The sequence below is a fragment of the Anser cygnoides genome, chromosome 18 (genome assembly GCF_040182565.1).
Source record: "Anser cygnoides isolate HZ-2024a breed goose chromosome 18, Taihu_goose_T2T_genome, whole genome shotgun sequence".
Taxonomy (NCBI): Eukaryota; Metazoa; Chordata; class Aves; order Anseriformes; family Anatidae; genus Anser; species Anser cygnoides.
The window spans coordinates 8,918,368-8,943,450 of NC_089890.1; the positions used below are offsets into that span (position 1 = coordinate 8,918,368).

Consider the following 25,083-nt stretch of genomic DNA (forward strand, 5'->3'; position numbering starts at 1 on the left):
TTTCCCAGAAAATCCTTTTTCCAAACTGACTATTATTTGTTCCACCTTGGAAAAGGATTTCCCATGTCCCTGGTGTGTGTGTTTGGGATTGTTTAGGCCCTGGCAGAGTTTTAGGGTCTCTGCAAAATAAAGAGCAGTGTTGAAGAAATAACAGCTTCCAGTATCATATGTTTCTGTTTGTCCTTTGACAGTCCAGCTCACTCCTGGTGTTTGTTTTAATGGTCTTAATTGTCCTAAGTAATGGGGGAACTTATGAATGGTGGCTGGGATTGCACCCCACTGTGCTCATAAGGTCAGGGCAGAAATGTCCTCCCCTTTTTACCATCTGATTCTCTGTCCTTTCCCCTTGTGTGACCGCCCCATGCCTGGCATACATTCTGTTGGTATCTAGCTGGGTATTTCCTCCTAGATTTTATCTCATTCCTTTGTCCCTGCTCCCTCCTTCCTTAATTTGACTTAGCTCCTTCACCCCAGTGCCCTTCAGTGATCTTGTTGAGAGCCATTAGGGTAAAGTTGAGCGCAGGGCATCCTATTGTTGGTAGTCAGCAGGGATTCCCCCCCCCAAGAAGTATTTTTTTTCCAAAGAAACAGCCTCAAGGAATGCCCTTCCCAGCATCACTAGGCTGCTAGCAGCATGACTGGAGCAGTGACACTGCACATTCTTCTCCCAGACTGTTCAGGGACCAAAGCACAGAGCCAAAGAGAAGCTCTGTCAACTGGAAAATCTCTGAATCGCCACCTTTTTTTTCTGACTGGCAGAACCATCTTTTGCCGCTGCAGCACGCGTGAGTACGGAGTGCCTGAACAGTGTTTAAAAAGCTGCATATTGTTACTTGGTGTATTTCAGGGTGCACGGAAAGGCAGCCAGAAAGTCCGGTTAGGGCGGGGGGAGGCGTTCCAGATAGTAAACACTCAACATCTGGCAAGTATATCCCTCTCATGTCTCAGAGATTCCTGGGAGACTGACTGTTCTTCCTCTTTCACATCTGTTTCATCAGATTAATTGGGCAGATTAGAGGTTAGGATCTAAATGGAGCCCCAAGATAACTTTGAGATTGTCCATTCTTTTGCCATGCTTTTGAAAACTGCATTTCCCCACTGCTGTACACCATCCAGCACAGCATAGTGAAGGTTTTTTGCCTTTGTCACGGGAGACTAATTGGAGAGTGAAGTCATTGATTTCAGTGAACAATTTCTCCCTGAGGAGAACATCACCAAAACTGCAGTCCACCCACCAGGGCGTCAGTCCTGCTTCTACCCCGGAGGAGTTCTGCGTTGCCCAGCACCGAGGTCTCAGCTCCATCTTGACTCCTTCCTTCTTGCCATCACGGGGAGGTACCAGTGGTCTGTACTTGGGAGCTAGCCCGCCCGCTTTGCCCGCAGCTTTCCTTGAGGTTGACTGAATAAAGACAGGGAATCTGGGAGCTGACTCAGCTCTGCAGTTTGCAGGAGGGGGGTCGTTGGACCATTGCAGTTTTTCTGCTGGGCAGACACAGGTAATAGCTACAGGCAGCAATAGCTTTCAGATAGCTGCTGGTCCTGGACTGGGGAGCTGGGGCTGAGTCCTTGCAGTGCAGAGTTGGCGGGTGCCATCGCAGGTCGCACTGCCTCTTAGAGTTCATTGCAGAGGGTCTCAGTTCCCTTCAGACATGGGTCTGAAACCTCCTACAGGTGTAATGAAGGGGGTGCAGTGCGAGGTGTCCTGTAGTTGGCTGGTCTCTAGCACTTGGTGGGTGGGTGGGAACAAGCCACCTTAGATCACTTTGTATTTAAAAAGAAAAACAATTTATAAAAGGTCTGTCTGGAAAAAAAAAATAATGGAAAAAGCTCCAGAAAAAGAGCCTGTTTGTGTTTGACTTGTCGAGATTTTATGCCAAACTCTTTCATTTCACCCAAACCACAGCAAGTCCAATCTATAAAACAACATTCCCAAAATGGCAACAACAGACAGCTGCAACCTCTCCCCTACTTGGAAGCGTCCCATGGAGACAGCTCCAGCAGGGTGGAGATGGGAGCAAGAGATTGATTTGGGAGAGGATTGGCTAGTTTTATGAATGTGTGCAGGAGGAAGAGTTTTGTGTTGTGCTCTCTCTCTCTCTCTGCAACCACAGTTGTTGCCATCTCTAGCCTGAGAAATACAGATGAACAAGGCTGCAATTCCTCTGCATCTGGGTGGAGCCCATTCCCAGACCTCTGCACGGAGCCTTGCCGAGTATTGAAACATTTGGCTCAGGACTAAAAGGATAAGGAGAGAACCAGAGTTTCTCTGTGCCTGTTCTTCCAGATCAGTGTCATGTCTGCCTGGCTGTAGCATTAAGGACCTTTCAGTAACCAAATACTTTGTGTCTCTCTGAACCTTTATAGAAACACAAGCTCCTTAATTTTCTGCTGGATAAAAACTTTCCTTCTGTTGAAGATACCCTCTGCTCCTGCTGAAACTTTTCCATATGGACTGGGTCTCTCTTTGTTTCTGTTTCTAGTGGCCAGGGATAGTTATTATTTGTTCACTGGTCGAGCAGCTCTTCACAACCTTTATTTTGTTGTCAGTTAGTGCTTTGAAGTTCCCTCTATAGAACAGGTACTGGGACTTGGGATAGTTAGCCAAATTTCACAACCTCTCACTGCTTTCTCTCTTCAAGGTTGTTTTAAAAAGTTCCCACCCTGCTAGCTTTACCAAGTGCTGAATCACCTCTTTGGGTGGCCACATCCTCGCTGGGGGGAAAGAAGCCTCGAACAGAAGAGAAGAGCCGACATTAATGGAGATAACTTAAACCTTTCCTCCCAGCCCTGAAAAATTGCTGGCAATGTCTGAACAGTAGGGCTTGAGTAGTGGGGTAGAAGGTGGCCAAGTCAGTATTACAAGGCCATTGTTTAGTGTAAAATGGTATTGCTTGCAGATCTTTGGCTCTGGAGGAGAAGAGAACATCAGCAGGAGAGTCTATTTAAGGCATATGTCTTCTGATTGCTGTTTGAGTTCTGTCATGACCTGCATTTCTGGCTTGACTTTTGCTTTGAATTGCTTTGGGTATTCATTACTCAGTGCTTCCTATTTTGTCTACGCCTGTGTAGCTAATCCTTTTCCTTGAACTTAACCAATAGCCAGAGATAATCCTAGTTTGAAAGTGACTAGAGAAACATAACAGTTTACATATAATGTATGTTTTATCCTGGTTGATTTACACATGAACTGTCACATTGTCCTTCGTTAAATACACCACTGTAAGATGATAACAATCTTTTTAAATATTACACAGGGTTAAATAATTTTCCTTTTTTTATTTCCTTTCTCTTTTTGGCAAATGTTCCATTGTTTGGATTTTTCTTCTTACGGAAGAGCAAGCCTGGGTGTGGGACAGCTCTGAGTGCCATCTGCTGGAGGCCTGCTTCCTCCCATTCCTGTGATGGGCCAAATTTGGAGGCAGTGCAACTGGTGATGTAAGCCTAAGTGCTCTGAGGCCACAAACCACAGACTAGAACAGGAAAATCATGAGAATTAAAAAGGAATTGAGGCTAACACCCTCAGACACTTTCAGCATATCAGGATCACTTGCTTACACTTCTTAATGGGAGTACCATCACTTTTCAAGCGTCCTGTGCTTGACCCCTCATTCTGTTTCCACAGAACACATTTTTATACAGAAACTTCCCAGGAAAAAGTAATGAAAAGATCAAAGTCTTAGTGAGCAACAAGTCAGAGCTTCTTGGATGTTCCAGTGCCAGCATGGGTTAGACAAAAGGAAGCCGGTCCCCAAGCAGGAACTGTCAGCTATGTCCCTGGGCAGTAAGCAAGGACTTTAAAGAGCAAATGCTCTCAGAGGTGAATAGCCTTTGGCAGCCTCCTACAGTTTCCCTTAGTACAACATGAGGCATTTGAGAGTGAATTGGATATATGGAAGTTATTTGTGCTGTGTCCAAGCAGCCAGCATGAGAAAAGTAATGGCAGAATTGTGGGGAATGAGTCTTACCACTACCTGACATATGCATCTGGTGTCTGCTCCTGAACTTTCTTTTAAGATCAGCCATTGTAAATGTGTGTATTAAGAGAAAGGGATTAATTTAGCATACAGAGTTCATACCTGTAAAATCAGGATTTGAGTAACTTCATTGATTATTTACCTACATTTATCTCTTCATTCACAGGTACCTGCATTCAGAGCAGAAGTTACCTGAAGGTACGTCACACAAAACATCCATGACCCTGCAGGCATTAAGCAACCTTTTACATGCATGTTCTGTCCAGGGTTTCATATGCCTAACTCAGCTCTATTTGAAATGCAAATGAAACCCACAGCTGAACCCTTCCTCGCTCTTTTATATCCCTGCAGCTTTTCACCAGCTCAGGCTCCTCCACAGTCACTTTGCTGTCCGGTTTGAGGAGTTGGTGTCTTTCCTGTCCTTTGGGGTTGTGTCAGTGGTGTGACTCAGTGTTTGCTCTGTTTGTTGATGTCTTGCTTGAATATAAGTCCAAAATCAGTTTTAATTCTCTGCTAGTAACACGTTGCAGACCAAGGTCTAGTGGAGAGGGCTGGAGCCAGTATGGCACAAGGCCCTGACTGAATTCTCACTCTAGTCTCTTCAATTCCCCCATCTATGAAACGTGGGTATTAATGCCAACTTCTTTCCCAGGAAGTTCAATTTTTCAGCTTTGGGATGCAGCAAAGAGCTGCGTATGTGCTGTGTGCAGTAAGGAGAAGGAACAAGGAACTGCAGTGGTGGATGTCACTGCTGGATGTCAGGCCTTATCTAGACTGAACCAGCTTCATGCTCTGTTCGTGCTGGTTTGATAGGTGCACTGTGGTCCTGAATAGGCTGGATGGGCTGTGCATCAAATTGGTTCAGGTTTGAAACAGACCCACATATAGATAGCGTTTCCATCTCTCCAGCAGCATCAAGAAACTCCTGAAGCTATATGAAAGCCTTGCTGCTCTGATTACATCACATCTGACATGACCTACAAACGCCAAAGGAACGGGGAGCTCCCATGCTGCTGCTTACGCTAAGCCTTTCCAAATATAGTTCCAGTCTCATTGAAATTCCTGGTATTTATAATTTGATCTGGCAGGCGTGCAGGGCTGTGCATCAGAGGGGCTTAATGAAACAAGAGTGATGCTGGGATTGAGGCTGTCTGGATAGAGCCGAAAGGCATGTTCAGGCCATGAAAATGTCCTGCTCTCGTGTTGGTAAGAGGGAAGTATTTGCAGGTGAACCTGTGTAAGCCCACGTGATCGGGGAATCCAGAGAAAATCTCTCTGCAAATGCAAAAGCCAGCTAAGCCTTGCATTGCCTCACTGATATGCAAATGAGCACCCTAAATATCCTGCTTTGCTTTCTAATACCCTTAGCCAGCATAAAGACAACAGGCTTTTTATAATCTGTAATCAAGTTCTCCAGGCCAGGGGCGAGCACGTAGGCTTGTTTCAAGAAGACGAGACAGCTGCTGGATATGCATCCACCCCTACTGCTGGCCCTGTCCGGCTATAACCACCACTCTTTCAAAAGAATTGGTGTGCTAACGTCTGTCAGGGGCAGTACAAGCCTTTAGCACACACAGATCTGTTAATAATCTTCTCATTCTAGGCATACTTGCTGCATAAGTGATTTGGAAGTAGAAAGCCAAGCCAAACAGGCTTCAGGCTTCATGCACTTCTATTCTAGGCCTAATCCACCAGCTATATTGATCTTGCCCTTTCTGCCAACCTAGAGAGGTTGTATTACACTGTTAATCCCATCCTGCCCAGGTCACAGGCACAACAGGCTCCGAAAAGCTTCACCTGCTGGTGTCACAGGAGTGGACTCATCAATGGCAGCACTTCTCTTACCCTGGTTGGCAGGGAGCAGCCTGTTTCTCTGAACCCTTTTCCATCTCTCGCTGGACTGTACATTCCTTCCCTGCCTCATTTCATCTCACGTTCTCATGCAGAGCAGCCTTTGCTGTCAGCATGTGCAGATCCTTGTCATATCACTAGCACAGATGACTCTCACGGTGCCTGTCATTTTGTGCAGCTTGAATGCCCATTGCTTTGCCTGGCTGGCTGATGGGGGCCCAGAAAGCCAGACTGATCAATTCCAAGTTCACTTCCAGTTGTTTTGGGGCCTTACTGCTGAGCTTTGGGGAACTGAAGGGGGCAGTTGCTGCATGCATTAGTATTTCTTGGGGAAAAAATGGTGAGGAAAGAGAGCGCAGAGAGCACAGAGCTCTGTTTAACAGAGCAGCCCAGGCTTTAAAGATTGGTGGTGGATAACCCTACACCAGGCCTTGCAAACAGGAATTCATGAAGCATTGCCAGGGTCCAGGAAAGGCAAGACCCATTGCACCATGTTTGCTCTAATTCTGTCCTCCCCGCTTAAAGACTAAAATGCAAGCAGGTAGGAATGCCGACTACGAGAGCAAGAGGATCAGCATCAGTGCCTTTCCTCTGCTGAGCCATAGTGCAGCACCAAAACAACTCCTCTCTGAAACTACACACTGAGCAGAGGCGGCTGCTGGGCAGCCCTGAGGATCTGTGCAGTGATGGGAGAGAGCAGTCGCTGCCACAGCCCTACTGGTGGCACATCACCAGGTTCGGTTTCTCCTAGGTCTGTGTACAGCAGGCACACAACCTACAAGCCTTACACGTGTGAGTATTGGCACATTAGGGTAAAAAGAGGACAAGTTTGCTACTTGGAAGCAAGAAGAGTCTTTAGTGAGCGCCTAAGAGCTGCCAGGGCACTTCTGTGTGCAGCAGCAACACGTTTCTGACTGCAGAGCATCCTTCACAGCAGCAAGCTGGACCCTCGTGGCAACTCACGTGTCGAGGCGGAGCGCAGCAGGAGGTCAGGAACCAGCCCAGGCTGTGCAGGTCACACACTGCCTGCGCTCCTGCACGTCCCAGGACTCGCTGCAGGGAGCTTGGCACCGCCACCGGCCCTTCCAGATGGCGTCGCACAGCTGCTGCTCTGCAGGGACGGAGATGATGACCTTGCAAGGGCCGGACGGCTGAGGCCACAGCAGGGAGCAGCGCTGACACAGATAAGGCAGGAGGGCAGAGGGGTGCCAAAAGCGAGCCAAGCCCGGGCAGCCCGGTGCCTGCTCGCAGCTGCCGCACACCGCCATCTCCCGGCAGCCCGGGGCTGCAGCAGCTGCTGGGGGGCTGCAGGGAGGTTTTCCTCCGGTTCCTGGCACGGCACTGGCTAGTAGTGTTGGAGTCTGGCAGTATGGAAGTGCCAGTGATGTCCTGGGACTCCTCTGACCCTGCCCCTTAGTGCCCAGAGCAGGAGAAAAGCGCTCTACTTTGAGTGCCTGCTCTGCTGCATCCAGCCTGCTGGGGACTCGTGGTCTAGGATCAGTCCAAAAAGAGGACTGGAAGGGGAGCATGGTCCTGGAACCCTCCGTGGTTCTGGGGAAAAAAAAAGTCACCAGTTTTGCTTTTGTGAGTGGGAAAGGCTGTTCGAAAGCAAGGACAAATTGTGTATCGTTCTTCTGAAGGAGAGAGAAGAAAGGAATTGAAGGACTGGGAGATGTGCTGGAGGGAGTCGATGAGGGCTGCCCTGTCCTGCTATTGCAGGCTTTGGCCGGAATAAAAGCAAAGCTTGTCACTGCAGCAAAGTGAGTTAGTGTCACTGGGAAGAGGCAGGGGGGGCACAAATTAATCGCGAGGGGATCTGTGGGGGTTTATCCCGTGTACGCTGTCTGCTCCTGGGTGCAGTGTGCCACAGGCCCCTGCCTGGGAGAGGAGTGATGCTGGTGGGGTATCTTTGATTACCATGCTCTACCACTGAGACCTTTGGTAGCTTCTTCCCTTTGTGTCTCCAGGAAATTCATTCACCATAAAAGCAGTAAGTTTTGTTTTCCTATCTCGTTCTTTGTAAAGGCTAAACTGCAGGATCTACCAAACATCCAAAGGAGGGAGGTTAGCAGCACGTCGACTGTTCAGACCCTCCTGGGATAAGATCCTTGAGCAGAAGCAGATCTGCACACACATCTCCTAGCAAAGGCACCATCACCTCTCTCAAAAAAACACCTTGCATAATTATTCTTCTAGAAGATTTTTGCTTCTGCCCCTGTCCTGGATAATCTTCTCCCTTAAGGTGACACAAGCTGTGCCTACATTTTAGAGCCCAGAGGGATTTGAGCACCACCAATGCGCGCTGTTCTTGGGACGTAACAGCTTAAGCAGTATTGGATGTGAGCATAGGCTCCCGCTGAAATGGCCCATTAGGCAGCCTTTGTAGCAATTCAGCATTGTTCTTTGTCTCCTTTGTATAATTTCATTGTTGAAGGGCACGCTGAAAAAAATCTCATTGCAAATCTAATTGCACATCTGACCACCTGTGTAAACTGTGACTTTGGTTTCTTCTGTCTTTAACGTCTGAAGTGTGGAGCATAATGACAGCAGCCTCTGAGCCCTAAGAAATCCCGAAGCAGCTCCTTCCCTCAAGAGCTGCAGGCTCCTAATGATACCATCAGTAGCTCTTAGCTCATCAGTGAAGACAATTTAGCCATGGTTCAAAAAGAAAAACAAACAAAACAATTTTTGAGTTCAAGAGGCTCTTTAAAAGAAAAAAATAAAAGTAAATGTCAGTAGAATTTTTATATACATTCCCTTAATCTGCTTCAGCACAAACATCTGAACAATGTATCCTGGAATTCTGTTAAACTGTAACTGCCTGCCTGAGTTAATATTTGATACAGTAATTCCTGAGTCTTGTAAATATTTTTTTCTGTAGCTAAGAATTGGAGTAGAAAGAGGAAATGCCATTTTTGTCAATGAACCAGAGGCAGTTATTTTAAATTTTCATTATAAGATACAGTACCAGCATTCAGAAAGCCATCCTGTACTTTTTCCTTGAAGCCTAAATATGTAGTAATTTAAATTATAATATATGTAATAATAATATGTAATACGTAGTAATTTAAATTATAAGCAAAAAACCACTCTGCTTTTCAGAGCTAGCTTTGCCTTTCACAGACCACAAATACAAATGGTCATGGACACAGACTCCGCACAACCCTGGCAGAAGCTTGAGTAGCATTTGCTCCCCTTTTATGCAGAAGGTATCTGTATTACCAGCAACACAGAGGAGCCTGCAAAGGCCTGCTGAGCCCGGAGAGATGAGCGCCTTACAATGAGCACAACAATATCATTGTTTTGAAATATTTCTCCTCTTTCTCTGTCTAGGGTGCCGTGTGCTTGTACTTGAGTCAGTAAATCTGTTCCGAAAGTACCTCTCGGTCCTGGATGTCCCCCTGTCCTGCCTCCTGCCCAGCGATGCGCTCTTCATACTCACGGAGGAGGAGACTGAGCAAGCCAGGGTGAGATGCTTGATACCTGCTTAGCCTGTTTGAATAGCTCATCATCATTGTGAAGGCTTTAGTCAGAAGTGTTGTATTCACAGGGAACTTCACAAATAATTACATACATGGATTATAAATGTCATTAGTGAATAATCTTCAGTGATTTGTGAAACGCAAAAGGACAAGACGGGTTGCTTCAAGTGCTGTGTAGATCGCAGGACAGGGCCGAGCAGATTTACAGCTCAGAGATCTTCAGTGCACTGAGTTTTACGCTGGGTCCAGGATGTAAGATGTAGGGAAACTTACCTGCTTTTTGTGGCTGCTAAAAGCCAGTGTTATGTATGGAAATTGCTCTGATAAGGGTGACGTTATTCCCTTGTGGTTTTTGTTTCTGAAACCTGAACTTTTTAAGCTGGTGCGCTATAAATAGATTAAGTTTCAGCTGGCAGCTTATGATCGGAAGCAGCACACTGTGTGTTCTCAGATGCACACCTATCACGTTTCTGCTTCCCCAGCATGTGAACACCCAGGCATGAGATACCATGTAGGGAGCAAGAGTTACAGGACAAAACTGTCACAGCACCAATCTGCAGCTGATAACATCCTTTCTAGCAGGACCTCTCTGGACACTAGGCAGCACACCAGCTACTCAGGGGCAGACAGGCCTCTCCCTGCCCTTTGGCCTCAGAGCAGGCAGCGTTCTGCCTCTTAAAACTTCCCTGCTCACTGAAATCAGCTGTCCTGTAAATTGGCAGTGAACTTGACAGGAGGCTTTGAAAACTGCCCTCACATTAGGTCAGGAATGTTTTTGTAATGGTTTCTCAACTATTTGTCCTTCTAGAGAGCCATGCGGTGTCATCGCAGCCAGCTGCTCTGGTTTCGCCGTGTCTATATGCTTTTCTCACGTTATATGGTGATCAATTCACTCCGTCTTCTGTAAAAGACGACGCTCACAACTTCAAGAGTGAAAGAATGAGCCAAAAAAGACTGTGCCAGGACAACCACTGGAGGAAACTCAACTGTTACATACTCAGGAGGACAGGATTCTCTCTATGTAGCATTCTTTCAGACTACAAAAAACAGTTTGTATAAACTTTCTCCTGAATCTGCTGTCACCTGATACATTGAGATGAAGCAGGTTTAACAGCTGCTCTATTTTCTCACTGCAGAAGCTTAAATATGATAAGAAATTTGAATTAACCTAGTTAAGATTCAAATGCAGGAGTATTCTGCATTAGAGAAGATATAGCACACACTGTTTTTCCCCAGGAAGATACAGCTGCAAAGATGGCTGGGAACTTTTCCTCTTGGTGCTTTTGTAAAATCCAAATATCGGGAGAGACTTTTCTATCATGCTATCTCCACAGGTAAAACCAGAACCACAAGACTTGTCTTACTCAGTCAGAACTTCAAAAAGCCAAAGCTTATGAATAAAGCATCAGAAATTACTCAATTTTCTCTAATTGCACTCATAAAGATGCTACTGCTTCTTTCAGACACATTGTGTTGCAGGCTCTTCCTTCCCAGAGTTTCCCTCACAAAACATGAGCATTTCTTCTTGCTTCAGAACATGGGGCTTGAGATCAACTCAGAAAAGTTTCAGCATGATGTAAGAATGAGTTGCAAGAGACCTTTTGTAGAACATATATGGAGATATAAAAATTGCAAGAGATGTTTCAAAAGCAGTTCAACTTACCTAAAACACAACTGCAAGATCCTCTCCCTTCATGTTAAAAGGTAAGTGAAGGAGAAATCAGTTTTCAGTGATGTAATTCCTTAGATTATAGAGAGATTTTACTAGTGATTTGGGATTCTATGTATAGCAAAGTCAGCAATGCTTCACATTTCTGTAGGCCTTTGCACTCATTAATGTAGGCTCATATCTGCAGGAGGCATCTTCCGTGCATCTGCACTGCTAGCCATTGCATAGTCAAGATTAGAGCCCAGATTGCAGATCCTGATCTGTTGCTGTGAGCGCATCCCCCTCCTCCTGCTGAAGACAACAGGTGAGCTCCTGGTTGTACTAAAGCCTGTGTCCATCGTTATAAGAGTTTGACATTGATGAATTATGTGCCCTGGCCCTGAGTCAGTGCCTAAGCATATCCCTACTCAGCCTTAAAACCATGAGCGAGTCCAGGCTTAAGCAAAACAGTACTTAGTCACATGACTAACATCAGTGGTCCCTCTGTGGCACACAGCTAAGCAACTGTATAAATGCTTTACAGAACTTGGGCCTAGTAAGCTCTTTCTAATCCCCTTTAACTCTAAATCTTTGTAAATTCATTCAGGTCAATGGAGAAAAAATGGTGTAAGCTAGTATTATGTTCTAAGCAAGAGATTATCTTACGTAGGACATTTTTGATAAGCCAGACTTGAAACACAGGAAATACGCATACAAACCAAGACTAGATTTTTTTTTAAACTTTGTTCTGTTTATTTTGATTTAAACTTTACCATAGCTAAAGGCAAACTACCAAAAGACCACCCCTGGGGTAGTTTATGGAACAGAGGTAGTTTGAAAACTGAAAATCACAAATGAATGGGACAGGCAGCATAGAAAGATTTACTTAAGAAACAAAAAACAGGTAACGTCACCACCCAGGAAAGCCCAAGCTACGTTTCCGTGGCAGTGCTCCAAGTTCAGCTGCTGGAAGGGTATGTCAGGGTTTTGACATGTCTCTGATGGTCTTATGTTCCTTCACTGCCTTCTCCCATTCCTTGCCATTGATATCCTCCGTAACAATGCTGTGCACGGTGCCTTCATCCAGACAGTGGGGAGCTATTCCTGAAGAGAGAGTACATAGAAACCTGCTTTTCATGGCTAAAGAGCGGGAGATGCCTGCATGGCTGCACTCTATGCATGGGGCATCTCAGGGACTGACAGTTAATGCTGTCAGTCTAGCTATGCTGTAAGGCTGAGAGAAATGTCATGGACAGGAGCCCACAAATCATAGGTGAGACTTTCTTATGGAGCAGCTGCAGGTTCAGGCTGCAGTTCTAGATGTTTATCAATTGAGGAAAAAACTCTGAAGGCCCATGCCTGCTCACTGCTGTCACGTTAGCAGCCAATGGAGTCTTCATCCAAGCTTTGCTTGGAGGTTAACTTTGGTTACCGCAGTTTGCCAGGTTTACTGTTTCTACCTACCATAACCATCGGGATTAGAGCGAGGAGTATAAAAGCTCTGTACACCACAGGTCTTGCAGAATGTGTGCTGGGCACGATGTGTGTTGAAGGTGTACGTTGTCAAATTATCAGCACCCTAAGCAGAAACGAAAAGCAATATAGGTTTTCCACATAAATAGATTAATTACTTTCTATGGGTTTGTAGCTAAAAATGTAAAACTAAAAATACCATCTTCTTCTTGACTTTACTTGAGATACAGAATTTTGCATTCATGCTCCATTCCTGAGCCCCTGTGCTTTGTGTATACACATGGCCATCCTGGTCAAGGCTCAGAACTCCAAGAGCTTTAATGTCAGCTCAGTAAATAAGATGCACTAACACACTCACGGCAAACAGCATAAAATCCATATATTTTTCCCCAGTCAGCCAAAGGCAAATTTAGGACAAGAAAACTGGCTGCCACTTGCATCTTTGAGGCTAATACTGGATTAGATGGATTAGATAGTTTCTTTCTGCTAGTGTTCATGGCCATGTTCTTACTGCAATCTTACTCTACCTTCAGCAACTTGAAACGCGAAGCTGGGACAATGAAGTGTCTGTTCTGTTTCTTTGTGCAAATGCTGCAGCTGTAAAAGAAAGAGAAGACCTTTCTAGAAGCAGCAGACAAGTTGTAGCACAGCAATCAGATCTAGCTCAGACCTCTCGACAACTGAAATTCCACTGACAGCTAAAACGGCTCCTTGTTGGCATCAGAGGTAAGTGGCAAAAGTGGACTCATGGTAGCAGCGTTTGGCTAAGCATGCCCATGGAACAGACTAACCCTACGCAGGTAAACCAATAGGGTATTTGCTCAGAGCAAACATTATATGCTATTTTTATTCACATATGCAATTCTCAATAGACATATCAAGGACGAACTGTAGCCCCGAGAAATCCATTTAATCTTTTATACCAGAGTTTGCCAACTTCGCCAACATTAATTATCTTGCAAACGTGGAAGTGAGATGCAGAGCCTACTTGTGAGCTGGATGCAAACTAATTGCAGGCGAGGGGGGGAATCACTGCTGAAATCAGACACTGTTGTAGTTTGAAGCACATGTGGTCAGAAATGTAATGTTCACTTGAGAAGACCAAGTTAAAAAAAGGATTGATGTGCTTTGAGTACACTGTACTTAGAGGAAACATAAAGCAGATGGCTGAGCACCTGTAGTCATCAGATCTTCCCCAACACTTTCTGCATGAGCATGGATGTGAGACCTGAAGTCCAGCCCACAGATGCAGCATCTGAAATCTCCAGCACTGATCCCATATTGGATCAGGACATAATTAGGCATCTACTCTATGGAAACAGATCAGAGGATGTTCTGCAGTTGTTTTATGTTGTTTTTGCTGTAAAGCATTGATTGGAAAAGCGTATGAGCTTGTATTGAATAGGGAACCAAAAAAACTCACTTGCAGTTAAAAACATGCAGATCTGCTGAAGCCCAGACTTCAAAGCGGATGGCTCCGCAGTGACAGCCTCCTGTGTGTTTGACCAAACCTCTGTATTCACTGGAGAGAGAAGCAACAGAGATGTTATGTAAGCATGCAGTTTTTGATGGCCTACTAAGTTATTCAATTCTGCTTTGAGCACTTGCAGAACAACTGAAAATGTATCCACTCAAATGCATTTAAATAAAAAGCTCCAGAGTGAGGTAGAGAATGGTTTTTTGCCCTCTGCAGCAATTGCATTTCTGGTTTAATTAAAACGGCGAAAAGAAAAGGAAAGAACTACAGTTCAAGTAGAGTACACTCTGCCTACAATACAGAACGTGTGCTCCCCTGCCACAGTCCAGGTCAAAATGCTGACCTCAGCTGCAGCACAATCAGCAATGCATGGAAACGAGCGGTATTATCACAAGACAGCCCTCTTGGAACTGGGAAAGGAATTTTCCCCTGTTTTTTCCACAACTGCTCTGGTACCACTAATACTCCGCCATTTAAAAGCTGGGAACAGCAGAAACCAGTCGGCTCCCATAGCGTTTCAAACACATTTTGTATTTTGATTGCAGAGGAACTTCATGGAATCAAGGAATCTCCGAGCTTGCGCTTCTCCCTCTCCCCTAGGGCGCCTCCATAGTAACTCGGCAACACGAACGTGCCAGGTCAAACGCCAACTACAGAGGAAAACCCTTTGCCTTTCAAATTCTCCTTTCAAAGCCAGCCGCTGGTGGTAGGCTGGTGATGATGTGCTGTGCTCCGCAACGGCCGCGCAGGGGTGGAGATCTGGGAGGTGAGCCTCGCACAGCCCCAAGGGCATTTGTGAAAGCAGGGCCCCGAGGCTCTGCAGACTTCACAGGACACCCGCTTTTTGCAAGGGGGATCCCCCTGCCCGGCAGCTCTCCGTGCCGCCCGGCCCCCTACTCACTCACAAGGCGTCCAGCAGCAGCCGCGCCGCCTCCTCGCAGCTCAGCCGGTGCCGCTCACGGAAGGCGGCCCAGCGCCCGCTCTGCGCCCCCAGATCGAAGGCATCGGACCCGGGGGGCACCTCCTTCTCCCCGGGCCCTGCCCGGGAGCCTCCCGCCTTCTTCCCTCGCGCCCCGCGGCTCCCGGCCCCGGGGGAGGCGGCGGCGACGCTGCCCCTCCGGGACCGCCGCGCCCGGCCCGCCGCGGCTCGCCCCATGCGGCCCGCGGCCCGGCTGAGGCGCGGCCGCCAGGGGGCAGCCGAGGAAAGGCCCAGCTGAGGGGGCAGGGGCGGCGGGCGGACAAAGTCCCTCACGGCGCCGTAGGTCCGAGCCCCAGGGTGCTCCCTCTTGCCTCAGTGAATATTGTGAGGTGAAGATTCACAGAGCGGCAGGGTGTCGAGCTCACTGTGCCTGCTGGCTCGTAGAATACCCTGTAGTGGTAGGAATGCCAGTTATTCACAAGCGATAGCGTGAGGTTTTGTCTTTAATTAGAAACATAATGTGCCTCACCTCATGTATTCAGGTGTTTTGCACATCTGAGGTGCTATTAAAACTATGTGGCTTCACATCTCTGCAATGCACCCACCGTCGATTAAAAACAAGGCTGCTATTTAACAGTGCTCCAGTGTATCAGTATGCACCTTTGGAAGAACGTTCGTTGAGTCCCTGTCCTTCCTTGAGGTTTGAAATCATTACAGCAGCCTCACAGAGAAACAGATTTTAACCTGAATCCCACTAGACAACTTTTCAGAAATTCCGTCACCAGAGTCTTTAAGTTAAAAAAGAAAATGTTCAAGATAGTACAGACCTTAAAACAAAACAAAGAAAAAACAACAACAACAACCACTTCTGAAAGCACCTCTTTATTGGTAAATAACCTAGAAAAGATTATTGCACACTTGTAGGATAAAGCTACTTCTCAGGTAAAATTGTTCAGTGCAGGGGAGAAGTGTAAAACTTGTTGGCATTCAGTTTGCATTTGGTAGGAAAAATAAAATCACTCTAAGGCTGAATGCCCAGTGCTGCACGAGTGGAAGTTTATTTTGTCTGAGTTACAATCAATAACTTGTATTTTCAACAGTTCTTTATGTCTTGCTCTTCTCAAGATGAGGAACAGGGAAAGATGTAAACAAGAGAGCTGCCAATTTGGTATGGGGCAGAAGGTCCTGTCTTGTCCACGAAGACAGCAAAGCAACTGGACGATGATGAAGCAACCATCAGCACTCTCTGATCTGGAAAACAGCTTTAAAAACACACGACTACAGTGTGTAGGCTGCCTCCTTAGATGGCACATACCAGGACTCGAATAACAATCCTGTGGCTCAGCACATCCCTTCTCTGATGATAGGAAGGATTACTGTGTTACAATTTCCTGTTATTCCTCATGTGAACCTCTGTACTCACTATTCATCCTAATGGAACCATTTTAAATACACTGTACGTGACAAGCTCTCGTCCATGCCAGCATGTTCATCTGTAGCTCCTGATCTGAGCCACTCCCAGACCTCCTTTAGTCACGCTAGATTTCATGTTAGTCACCTTATATTTTGGGAGGAAAAGTCACTGAGATGAAACTGGAGATCGTGAGCTGAAACTGACTCTGTGTAGTTTGCACCATGGCTTCATCTGCCTGCAGTGCGGGGCATGGCCCGCAGCAGTTGCAGGTTTCAGTGTACCATGCTCTGTCCTCTGAAAACAGGGCCTGCACTGAACTGAAAGGCAGAGCATATTTTAGGAGCTGATCAAATGGCCTCCTGTCTGCAGGATGAGCAAATACTAAAATTTGTCCGCTCTGAAAAAGCAGTTCCTGTGTGAAAACCGGAGTGAGTGTGTAATGAGTCTGTGTAATATATGCAAATATGTCGCTCTCAGCTCACCTCCACTAGTTCACCCCATTTTAAATGTAGAAGGCATTTTGAGAAGGCAATTTCTGTTTAAAGAACTGCAAGACAAAACTGGACGAGCAAAATGCAGTCTTGTTTCAGAAAGTTATAGACAAAATACTCTTTCTACTTCTTCATTTGTTTCATGTTTTATTACAAAGAACTCTTAAAGCTCAAAATTGGGTGTCACATAAATAAACAATACAAAAGCTTTTTAGTAGGTCTCTGGCTGATGATAAATTTCACTGGTATTCTGATTGCAAGTCCTAAATTATAGTCATTGCATGTTGTATTGTCAGTATACATGGGTGTTGGGCATTGCTCAGTGTTCAAAGAGTTAACAGCTTTCACTAGGATATTGATTACTTCCAAACCTGATGCAAGGCTTGCCAAACTTTAGTAGAAATAAGTAGCTTGATGAAGAATGTTTTGTTCTCAAGCTTCTGAGACAAAGTGGAAGAAGAAGAATTATTCAGAAGGAGGATGGGAAAGACAAGAGGAAGAAAAGTCTGGTAAATCACTTGTCTCTTTAGGTGTATTGTGATATTCAAAGTTCAACAGCTGACGTGTTTCAGTGTTAAAGTACATAGGTGCTTTTCTGTGCCATCCAGCTCTGCTTGTATAACAATGACTCAGCTATGTAGACGTGGCTTGCAGCCTGCACCGAGATTCTGTCTGTGAGGGCATTTTCACAGCAAAAGCAGCACTAAAAGCACCTACGTGTTTGTGGGTTTAAGGTAAATTAGGAGCTGTGGATGCTTTTCATCTAACAAGCAGAGAACTAGAAGTAGTTTATAGCTAGCACCATATTTAAAAGAACTAAGGTAGTTAGTACCACGTAGTTTGTACAGAGAGAAAAATATCAATGCTTGGATTTTAGTCTCGATATTATGAAAGGGGAAGCTTTCTGGCCATTCTCCTTACCATCGAGGGATCCAAGCTGGATCTGAAGACAAAGGGGCTGATGGAGGAAGGCTGTTCAGAATGGCCTTGACAATACTTGGTTTTGTTTACTGTTAGAGAGGCTTAATTGAAACATATTAATAATTATTAACAGCATTGTAGAATTATTCCTTCTATCTTTCTGTTTTTTCAAGATGCTTCTCTGCTATACTGCTGAAAATCCTCACCCCAGAAACCACATGCTCAAGCAGCTCAGACACAGCAGAGAGAACGTGAACAAAGAGAGCTCCTTCAACTGCAGTGCAGTTTGGATCGGATCCAAGAGACTCCTAAGCAGGAGATAGACTGCAAAGACGGAGACATGTAATTTTTAGAATAGACCTAGTTATTGTTGCTTTCACTGGCATAACGTGCAGGCACAAACCTGTGATTTTAGGCTGATGGTGTATTTATAAGATGCCCTTCAAAAGTCTCCTTACATCAGAAGCATGTGAATTGACACGTTTCCCTGGGTTATTTAGACCTACAGAGAAGGACGCACCCAAACATGTTCATGGTGGCAGCACAGATCTGAAAGCAAAGCTGTATCCATGTGTCTTGCAGTCAAACTGTGCTTTAAACAAAGAAACAAATGACTATTGCCCATTTCCCCTGTTTTATTACAAATGTAGCTATTTGTTTTTCTTAAGTTTTCAGCTCCTGAAGTTGGTAGCTTGTTGAGGACTTTGTTTATTAAGGTATTTTTAGCATAAGGCTTAAAAAAACAAAACTCGGAGAGTTGTCTTTTTTTGGTAATCTCAATATTACAGTCAATCTTACCGTACTTTTGAATCTGTGACTCGTTATTTTTGTAACCCTTGAGCTTGGCAGTACAAGGACAAGCAGTAACATGCCACAGCTCTATTTGCCTTAAGGCTGGAACTTCACCAGACTGGGCCTTATTGCAGCGTTACAGGTTTAGGGAGAAAATATTTATCTCCATAAGCATAAATAGGTAAATATAATTATACTGCGTCATATGCAGTGAAAGAGACCTGACGTAGGTATGAGTAATATTATGAGGTAGAAAAATACGTTGTATTTCCTGGTGGCAAATAGCCCTGTTTTTATTCGAACTAAGGAAAAGTACTGAACTTGCTACTCCTACTCAAATCCTCTGATTTGCTGGCTGTCCCAAGTTAAACCCTTGTAGCTAAAGATAAACAGATTGCTTCATTTGACATTGCTCACGTCGAAATGCTATGCTGTTGCTAGGGCATTAGTGTACATAAAAACAGACCTAGGAGTGTACATAAAAAACAGACATTGTGTTCTAGAATGTACAAATTCATTGGAAACATTTCTCTGACCCCAGGTTCTTCTCTTCTGAAAGCAGGTTATTTTATACTACTGCCCAGTGACCTACTTTTGAAACCACTCAGCAAGAAATATGTGTCCCCAAAGGCAGGCCCCATACCCTGGCAGAGGCTGGAACCACCTGTGCAGTCAGGCCAGTCACAAGATACGGATTTCTGCTTTTTCAGGTTTGCCTTTATTTATATGCAGTCCACAGTCAGCTGCTTGCTGATTCTTACTCATCTAGAACTACTGAAGGAAGGGCAGTATATATGCTAAATACTTGTGCTTTGAATAACCACAACAGTAACAGTACACCATTTAAGAACAAACATGTCTCCTCTGTATCAAGCTTGGGTAGTAAAATATTTTCTGAAGAAATTCTGAGGTAATGCTGAAATTCAGTAAAATTAAGTCATGAGAATGTTACTATCAGCTTGGGAGATTGTTCTGTACACATAATGTGTGAAAATGAGGCAGAATCTGGCCTGCAATGTATAAAAATTGCATTACGACTTCAAAAAAAAAGTACCTTTCAGCCTGATGATAAAATATCATCAAAGTACAATAACAAATCTGTGCAGATAGGAATTGTGTATCTGTCAGTGTACATGGATTTACCACAGAGAAAAAGCCAAGGAACAGGAAAAGAGATGTTTAAGATCTCTGTATTGTCCCAGAAACAAAAGAGGTGGGGTTTGTACAGGCATGTAGATGTCTATCCCAGCTTAATAGTTAGGAGAATTAAACAAATCCAATCAGTGGAGGCTGAAAAATGCTAACGATTGCTTGCATAGAGTAGCTTGCCAGCAGCCTATGGAGATTAGTTTAATTCTGCTAGGCCTTGGAGTTGTGCAGACAAAGCCAAGCTCTTTTGTTTATCTCTTTTGACAGAGGGATACCTGAGGAAAATAACGAGGCTTTTTGCATGGAACTGACAAATACAATCCACTGTTTTTTCTAAACAGAGCCTACATTCAATGGCAGCATTTTGCTGCCTGTGCTTGCCTTGGGTAATGTCATTTCCTTGACGAATGACTTTCAGGAGCCGTTGTTAACAACGTATTTAAAGAACTGCCTGTGGTAGAGCCATCTTGCTGGGATTTTATTCTTATCTGTTGATTTGAATATTTAACCAGAAAACAAACAACTGCTTTCACAAGCAGTTTAGTCATAGGCTTGAGCCATACTTAGAAAAAACAGAGGAGGGAAGGGCTCCAGTATTTTCTGGAAATACACAGTGAAATCCTTAATGCAAGCCTGATGTGCACAAACACAGTTCAAGGCTTTAAGATTAGCCTGTGGTTAATCTCCAGTTTAGCAGACGTGGCCTTTCACAATTGTAAATATTACTTTTAGTTCCTCTCAAGGCTCCGAGGTATTATTTGGCTGCTCTGTATCAAACATCTTCCACCTTGGCACTATGCAAACAGAAAGAACCTATTGGAAACACTAAGCAAAACTGGCAGCATAACAAAAACAAATGTAGTATTGCTCAAGTCTGCCATTTGCTCTAAGTTTATGTAGCTGAATAATATTCCAGAGGCTGGTTATTGCCACAGAACAGTCTCTGAATTTTCCAGTTACTGTTTTCCTCCCTTCCTGTCTCTACATTGTGAATAATTGTTAGGAAGATTTATTTTCTTTTTACTGTAAAACAGGAAGTGCTAGCAGACACAAGCCTTGCTAGAAGAAACCAAGGGTTTTTTGTTTGTTTGTTTTAATGGAAGTACAGCACGCAGCTCTGTATTAAATCCTGCCTATTCACATGCATGCTCCTGCTTCCTGAGTAGAGGATTTACCAGAAAGTTCATCTGGGTTCACTGAGGAAGCTAGCAGCAAATGAAACAACACAAAAACCTTTTTTGTTTTTGCATACTCCAGTTATGATATAAATTGAGTTATGAGCCAGTCTGAAAGGTCTAATGAGCTTTAATTAACGTGAAGCACATCGCCACATCAGTTTGCAGCAGGAAGTTATTCCATAACCTGTTCAAGGCTTCCTGTTCTGAAGGCAAGTAAACAGCCATTTCAATTTCAAACGTCAGCATTTCATCAGAGGGCTTGCTTCGCAGCCTCGCGTTAAAAAGCCATCAGCCGCCCAAAACTGGCTCAAAGGGCAGCTCAGGAAGTGGCCTCATGACAGGGCGCACACTCAGCCCATAGCGTGTGACGCACCGGGAGACACAAACACTTGCCAGATTTCTAAGTGCCAGCATTTTCCAGCATTTCTAACACATTTCTGCTCTCCCTGGCCTTCCCTCACAGCCCCACGCAATGGGACTATGCCAGGCCCTGACAGAAATGCTTTGTGTCCCTCAGGGAAAGGGCCAGCGAGGTACTGCGGGGACTCTGGAGGCCAACAGAAGGCTGACACCAGAGGTAACCCGTCCCTTCCCACGGTACCTTCCCCCTCTCCCTGCCAAGCCCTAGGCACTGCTGGGGGAGGCGAGGCGACCCCACAGAGGCAGACCCCACAAAGCCGGCCCCAAAAGAGGACCCCAAGCCCACAAGCCCCTATGCGCATGCGCATTCCCCCGCCCCTACCGAAATCTGCCCCCGCCACAGGGGCCGCCCTAGCAACAGGGCTGACCTCACCGCGCACCAATCAGAACTCGGCAGCGCTCGAATCTTCCAGAGTTTTCCTTGCGAGCACCCCCACCCTCCATTCCGGTCAGCCAATCAGCACGCGCCTTTCTTACTGCTGCACCAATCAATGCCGAGCGTTGCGTTACTTGCAGTGGCCGCTTCACCGCACCTCCAGATCCATCCGCGTTCCCAAAAATTTGGGGATTCTTGCGGGGCTGGGGCCTAAGGCGAAGAGCCCGGGACCCCCCTCGCTAATATAAGGGGGACGGCCGAGGGACAACGGCGGGTGCTTCGATCAACAGGGGTCTTTTGCTTGGGACTATTTTGAGAGGCGGATGGACATGTCAACGTTCGGGGGCGGGGCCTGCCTGACAGGAACTGCATAAATACGGGCAGGGGTGCGTCACCGCGCAGATCACAGCTGGAGAGAAAAAGGAACTGAGTTTGGAGGGAGCAGCGCTCAGGGCCGGAGACGTGAGTCGGGGGGGGGGGAATCGGGGGGTGAAAACCCTTGCTTTTGTGGGCAGGGAGGCAGAAAGTGGAGCCGGGGGATTGTCGGGCGGTATTTCTGGTTGGTGGCGGTGAGGTAGGGAGCGGCTCTAAACGCCTGAACGGTGTTACAAACGGGTGGGGGGGTGGCCGCGTAACCGCCCGGTGAGGAAGAGGGAGTAGTTGAAGGAAAATGGCGGAGCCTGCCGTCTGCGCCGGAAGCAGGCGCTGAGTCACGGCCGCAGCGGGCGGCGGCACCGCGCTGCTGTCACGGGTTGTTCGCATGAAGCCCTGCAGCAGCTGCGCGGGAGGGCGCGGGGCGGTGCTGCGGCCCCTGCTGGGTTCCTCTGCCGCATTGCTGCGGCTGGGAGGGGAAGGGGTTGGCAGCTGGGGGCCATTCGCCCGGAGACAGCATCAGAGGTCTGTCCTGAAGAGATAGACGGTTAGAAAATATCGTTACTTTAACAGCAGCAGTTAGAGAAAGATTATAGAATTCATATGGTCAATAATGAAATAGAAAAATTCTGAATGCTATTTATGTAATGCAAAACAGCAGAAGTTGTTGTATTTAGAAATCACAGTTTTGAGACTGCATTTTACTGACTACTTAAGGCTGAAATTTCTGTATGTTTTGCAGTTCAACATGCAGATCTTTGTGAAGACCCTGACTGGCAAGACCATCACCCTTGAGGTCGAGCCCAGCGATACCATTGAGAATGTGAAGGCCAAGATCCAGGACAAGGAAGGCATTCCTCCTGACCAGCAGAGGCTGATCTTTGCTGGCAAGCAGCTGGAAGATGGGCGCACCCTGTCTGACTACAACATCCAGAAAGAATCCACCCTGCACCTTGTGCTGCGCCTGAGAGGTGGCATGCAGATCTTTGTGAAGACCCTGACTGGCAAGACCATCACCCTTGAGGTCGAGCCCAGCGATACCATTGAGAATGTGAAGGCCAAGATCCAGGACAAGGAAGGCATTCCTCCTGACCAGCAGAGGCTGATCTTCGCTGGCAAGCAGCTGGAAGATGGGCGCACCCTGTCTGACTACAACATCCAGAAAGAATCCACCCTGCACCTTGTGCTGCGCCTGAGAGGTGGCATGCAGATCTTTGTGAAAACCCTGACTGGCAAGACCATCACCCTTGAGGTCGAGCCCAGCGATACCATTGAGAATGTGAAGGCCAAGATCCAGGACAAGGAAGGCATTCCTCCTGACCAGCAGAGGCTGATCTTCGCTGGCAAGCAGCTGGAAGATGGGCGCACCCTGTCTGACTACAACATCCAGAAAGAATCCACCCTGCACCTTGTGCTGCGCCTGAGAGGTGGCATGCAGATCTTTGTGAAGACCCTGACTGGCAAGACCATCACCCTTGAGGTCGAGCCCAGCGATACCATTGAGAATGTGAAGGCCAAGATCCAGGACAAGGAAGGCATTCCTCCTGACCAGCAGAGGCTGATCTTTGCTGGCAAGCAGCTGGAAGATGGGCGCACCCTGTCTGACTACAACATCCAGAAAGAATCCACCCTGCACCTTGTGCTGCGCCTGAGAGGTGGCATGCAGATCTTTGTGAAGACCCTGACTGGCAAGACCATCACCCTTGAGGTTGAGCCCAGCGATACCATTGAGAATGTGAAGGCCAAGATCCAGGACAAGGAAGGCATTCCTCCTGACCAGCAGAGGCTGATCTTTGCTGGCAAGCAGCTGGAAGACGGGCGCACCCTGTCTGACTACAACATCCAGAAAGAATCCACCCTGCACCTTGTGCTGCGCCTGAGAGGTGGCATGCAGATCTTCGTGAAGACCCTGACTGGCAAGACCATCACCCTTGATCGAGCCCAGCGATACCATTGAGAATGTGAAGGCCAAGATCCAGGACAAGGAAGGTGAGAGGCTGATCTTTGCTGGCAAGCCTGACTGTCTGCAGAAAGAATCCATCACCTTGTGCCCTTGCAGAGTGTGACTGAGACCATCACCCTTGAGGTTGAGCCCAGCGATACCATTGAGAATGTGAAGGCTAAGATCCAGGACAAGGAAGGCATTCCTCCTGACCAGCAGAGGCTGATCTTCGCTGGCAAGCAGCTGGAAGATGGGCGCACCCTGTCTGACTACAACATCCAGAAGGAGTCCACCCTGCACCTTGTGCTGCGCCTGAGGGGTGGCTGTTAGCCACTGTGCATCTTGCTTGATGAGATTGCTGATAGCACTTGTGTTTGCACTGTAGTCCTTCTAATGTCTTAAATTAAATGCAAAGTTAATGCAAGCTTAAATAACTGCTGAACTGTGTGTTGTAATGCTAATAAAGTTTTCTGTTGCACATCACAATTTGTAGTCTTGTCTCAGTTTAAGCTAGTAAAACCAGCATATTTAAGTGACATGCTCATGTTGGCTTTTTTCCATGGTGGTTTAAGCCTCTTTTCATGGGTAATGACATCGTAGCTGAAACATACATGGATTAAAGTCTTAATTTAAGCAGAAATACTATATTAATTCTACCTAGAACTTAACACAGTTTATTTCCAGGAAGGATACTGCATTCTGTTAAAGGCTCCAGAAAGCCGCTACCAAACCAAGCAAAGGTTGTACAGCTCAATTCAGTAGGGTGGATTTACCATAGTTTGTAAACTGCAGTATCTTTAAATGGGTTAATTGTTCTGAGAATTGAGTAAATAACGTTGCCTGACACTGACTTCAGGTGAAGTCACACTTCATTAACCTTTGTGTAAGCTATGTAGGTGATGTTGCTAGCTAGGCATTTTTTAATGGAGAGAAGCTGTGTTGTGTCTGTTCCAGGAGTAACCTGTTCAAAGGGAGTTGTATAAAATGGAGGTGGGGTGTTACACTGTTGACTCATCTGGTATGCTTGGGGAAGGACTAACTGCAGCAAGCACTGTCGCGTTGCATGCAGTTAGGAGGCCTGCCTATATACTGAGCTCTGAAAATGGTTTCCTTGAAAAGTGAAGTATTGGGTACAAGAGGGTTTCCTTGGGTTGAGTAGTAGCGTTTTACAAAAGCATACTTTATGCTGAAAGCTAGGGAGTTA

General features: G+C 46.1%; 3 protein-coding genes across 8 annotated transcripts in view; 2 read left to right on the plus strand and 1 right to left on the minus strand.

Annotated features, from left to right (window-relative positions):
• The window catches only part of PIGL (phosphatidylinositol glycan anchor biosynthesis class L), a 62,837-nt gene extending 52,115 nt beyond the window's left edge, over positions 1–10,722 (plus strand). For all 6 annotated transcript variants that reach the window (XM_066979775.1, XM_066979774.1, XM_066979772.1 and 3 more), the window contains 3 exons: positions 4,141–4,172; positions 9,159–9,292; positions 10,116–10,722. In XM_066979775.1, the coding sequence (XP_066835876.1) occupies positions 4,141–4,172; positions 9,159–9,292; positions 10,116–10,214 (265 nt within the window). In that variant the 3' untranslated portion in view covers positions 10,215–10,722. The remainder of the gene's footprint in view (positions 1–4,140; positions 4,173–9,158; positions 9,293–10,115) is intronic.
• A 958-nt stretch (positions 10,723–11,680) lies between these two features.
• CENPV (centromere protein V) lies at positions 11,681–15,098 on the minus strand. Its single transcript, XM_013196461.3, has 5 exons — positions 14,811–15,098; positions 13,852–13,950; positions 12,956–13,025; positions 12,420–12,534; positions 11,681–12,059 (listed from the first exon to the last, which is right to left on the minus strand). The coding sequence occupies exons 1-5, from the start codon at positions 15,059–15,061 to the stop codon at positions 11,935–11,937; spliced, it is 660 nt and encodes a 219-aa protein (XP_013051915.3). The 5' UTR covers positions 15,062–15,098; the 3' UTR covers positions 11,681–11,934.
• A 6,730-nt stretch (positions 15,099–21,828) lies between these two features.
• UBC (ubiquitin C) lies at positions 21,829–24,365 on the plus strand. Its single transcript, XM_013196483.3, is given in 4 exon segments — positions 21,829–22,027; positions 22,680–23,869; positions 23,871–23,974; positions 23,977–24,365. Coding segments are annotated over 3 exon segments (1,521 nt in total). The 5' UTR covers positions 21,829–22,027; positions 22,680–22,685; the 3' UTR covers positions 24,210–24,365.
• Positions 24,366–25,083: the final 718 nt, after the last annotated feature.

Excerpts from the sequence above, each read along its gene's own strand:
- CENPV (XM_013196461.3), bottom strand. The coding sequence starts at position 15,061 with ATGGGGCGAGCCGCGGCGGGCCGGGCGCGGCGGTCCCGGAGGGGCAGC. Across the intron at positions 13,951-14,810 it reads CGGCTGCTGCTGGACGCCTT|TGAATACAGAGGTTTGGTCA; the intron begins GTGAGTGAGTAG and ends TTCTCTCTCCAG. Across the intron at positions 12,060-12,419 it reads CTCTAATCCCGATGGTTATG|GAATAGCTCCCCACTGTCTG; the intron begins GTAGGTAGAAAC and ends CTCTCTCTTCAG.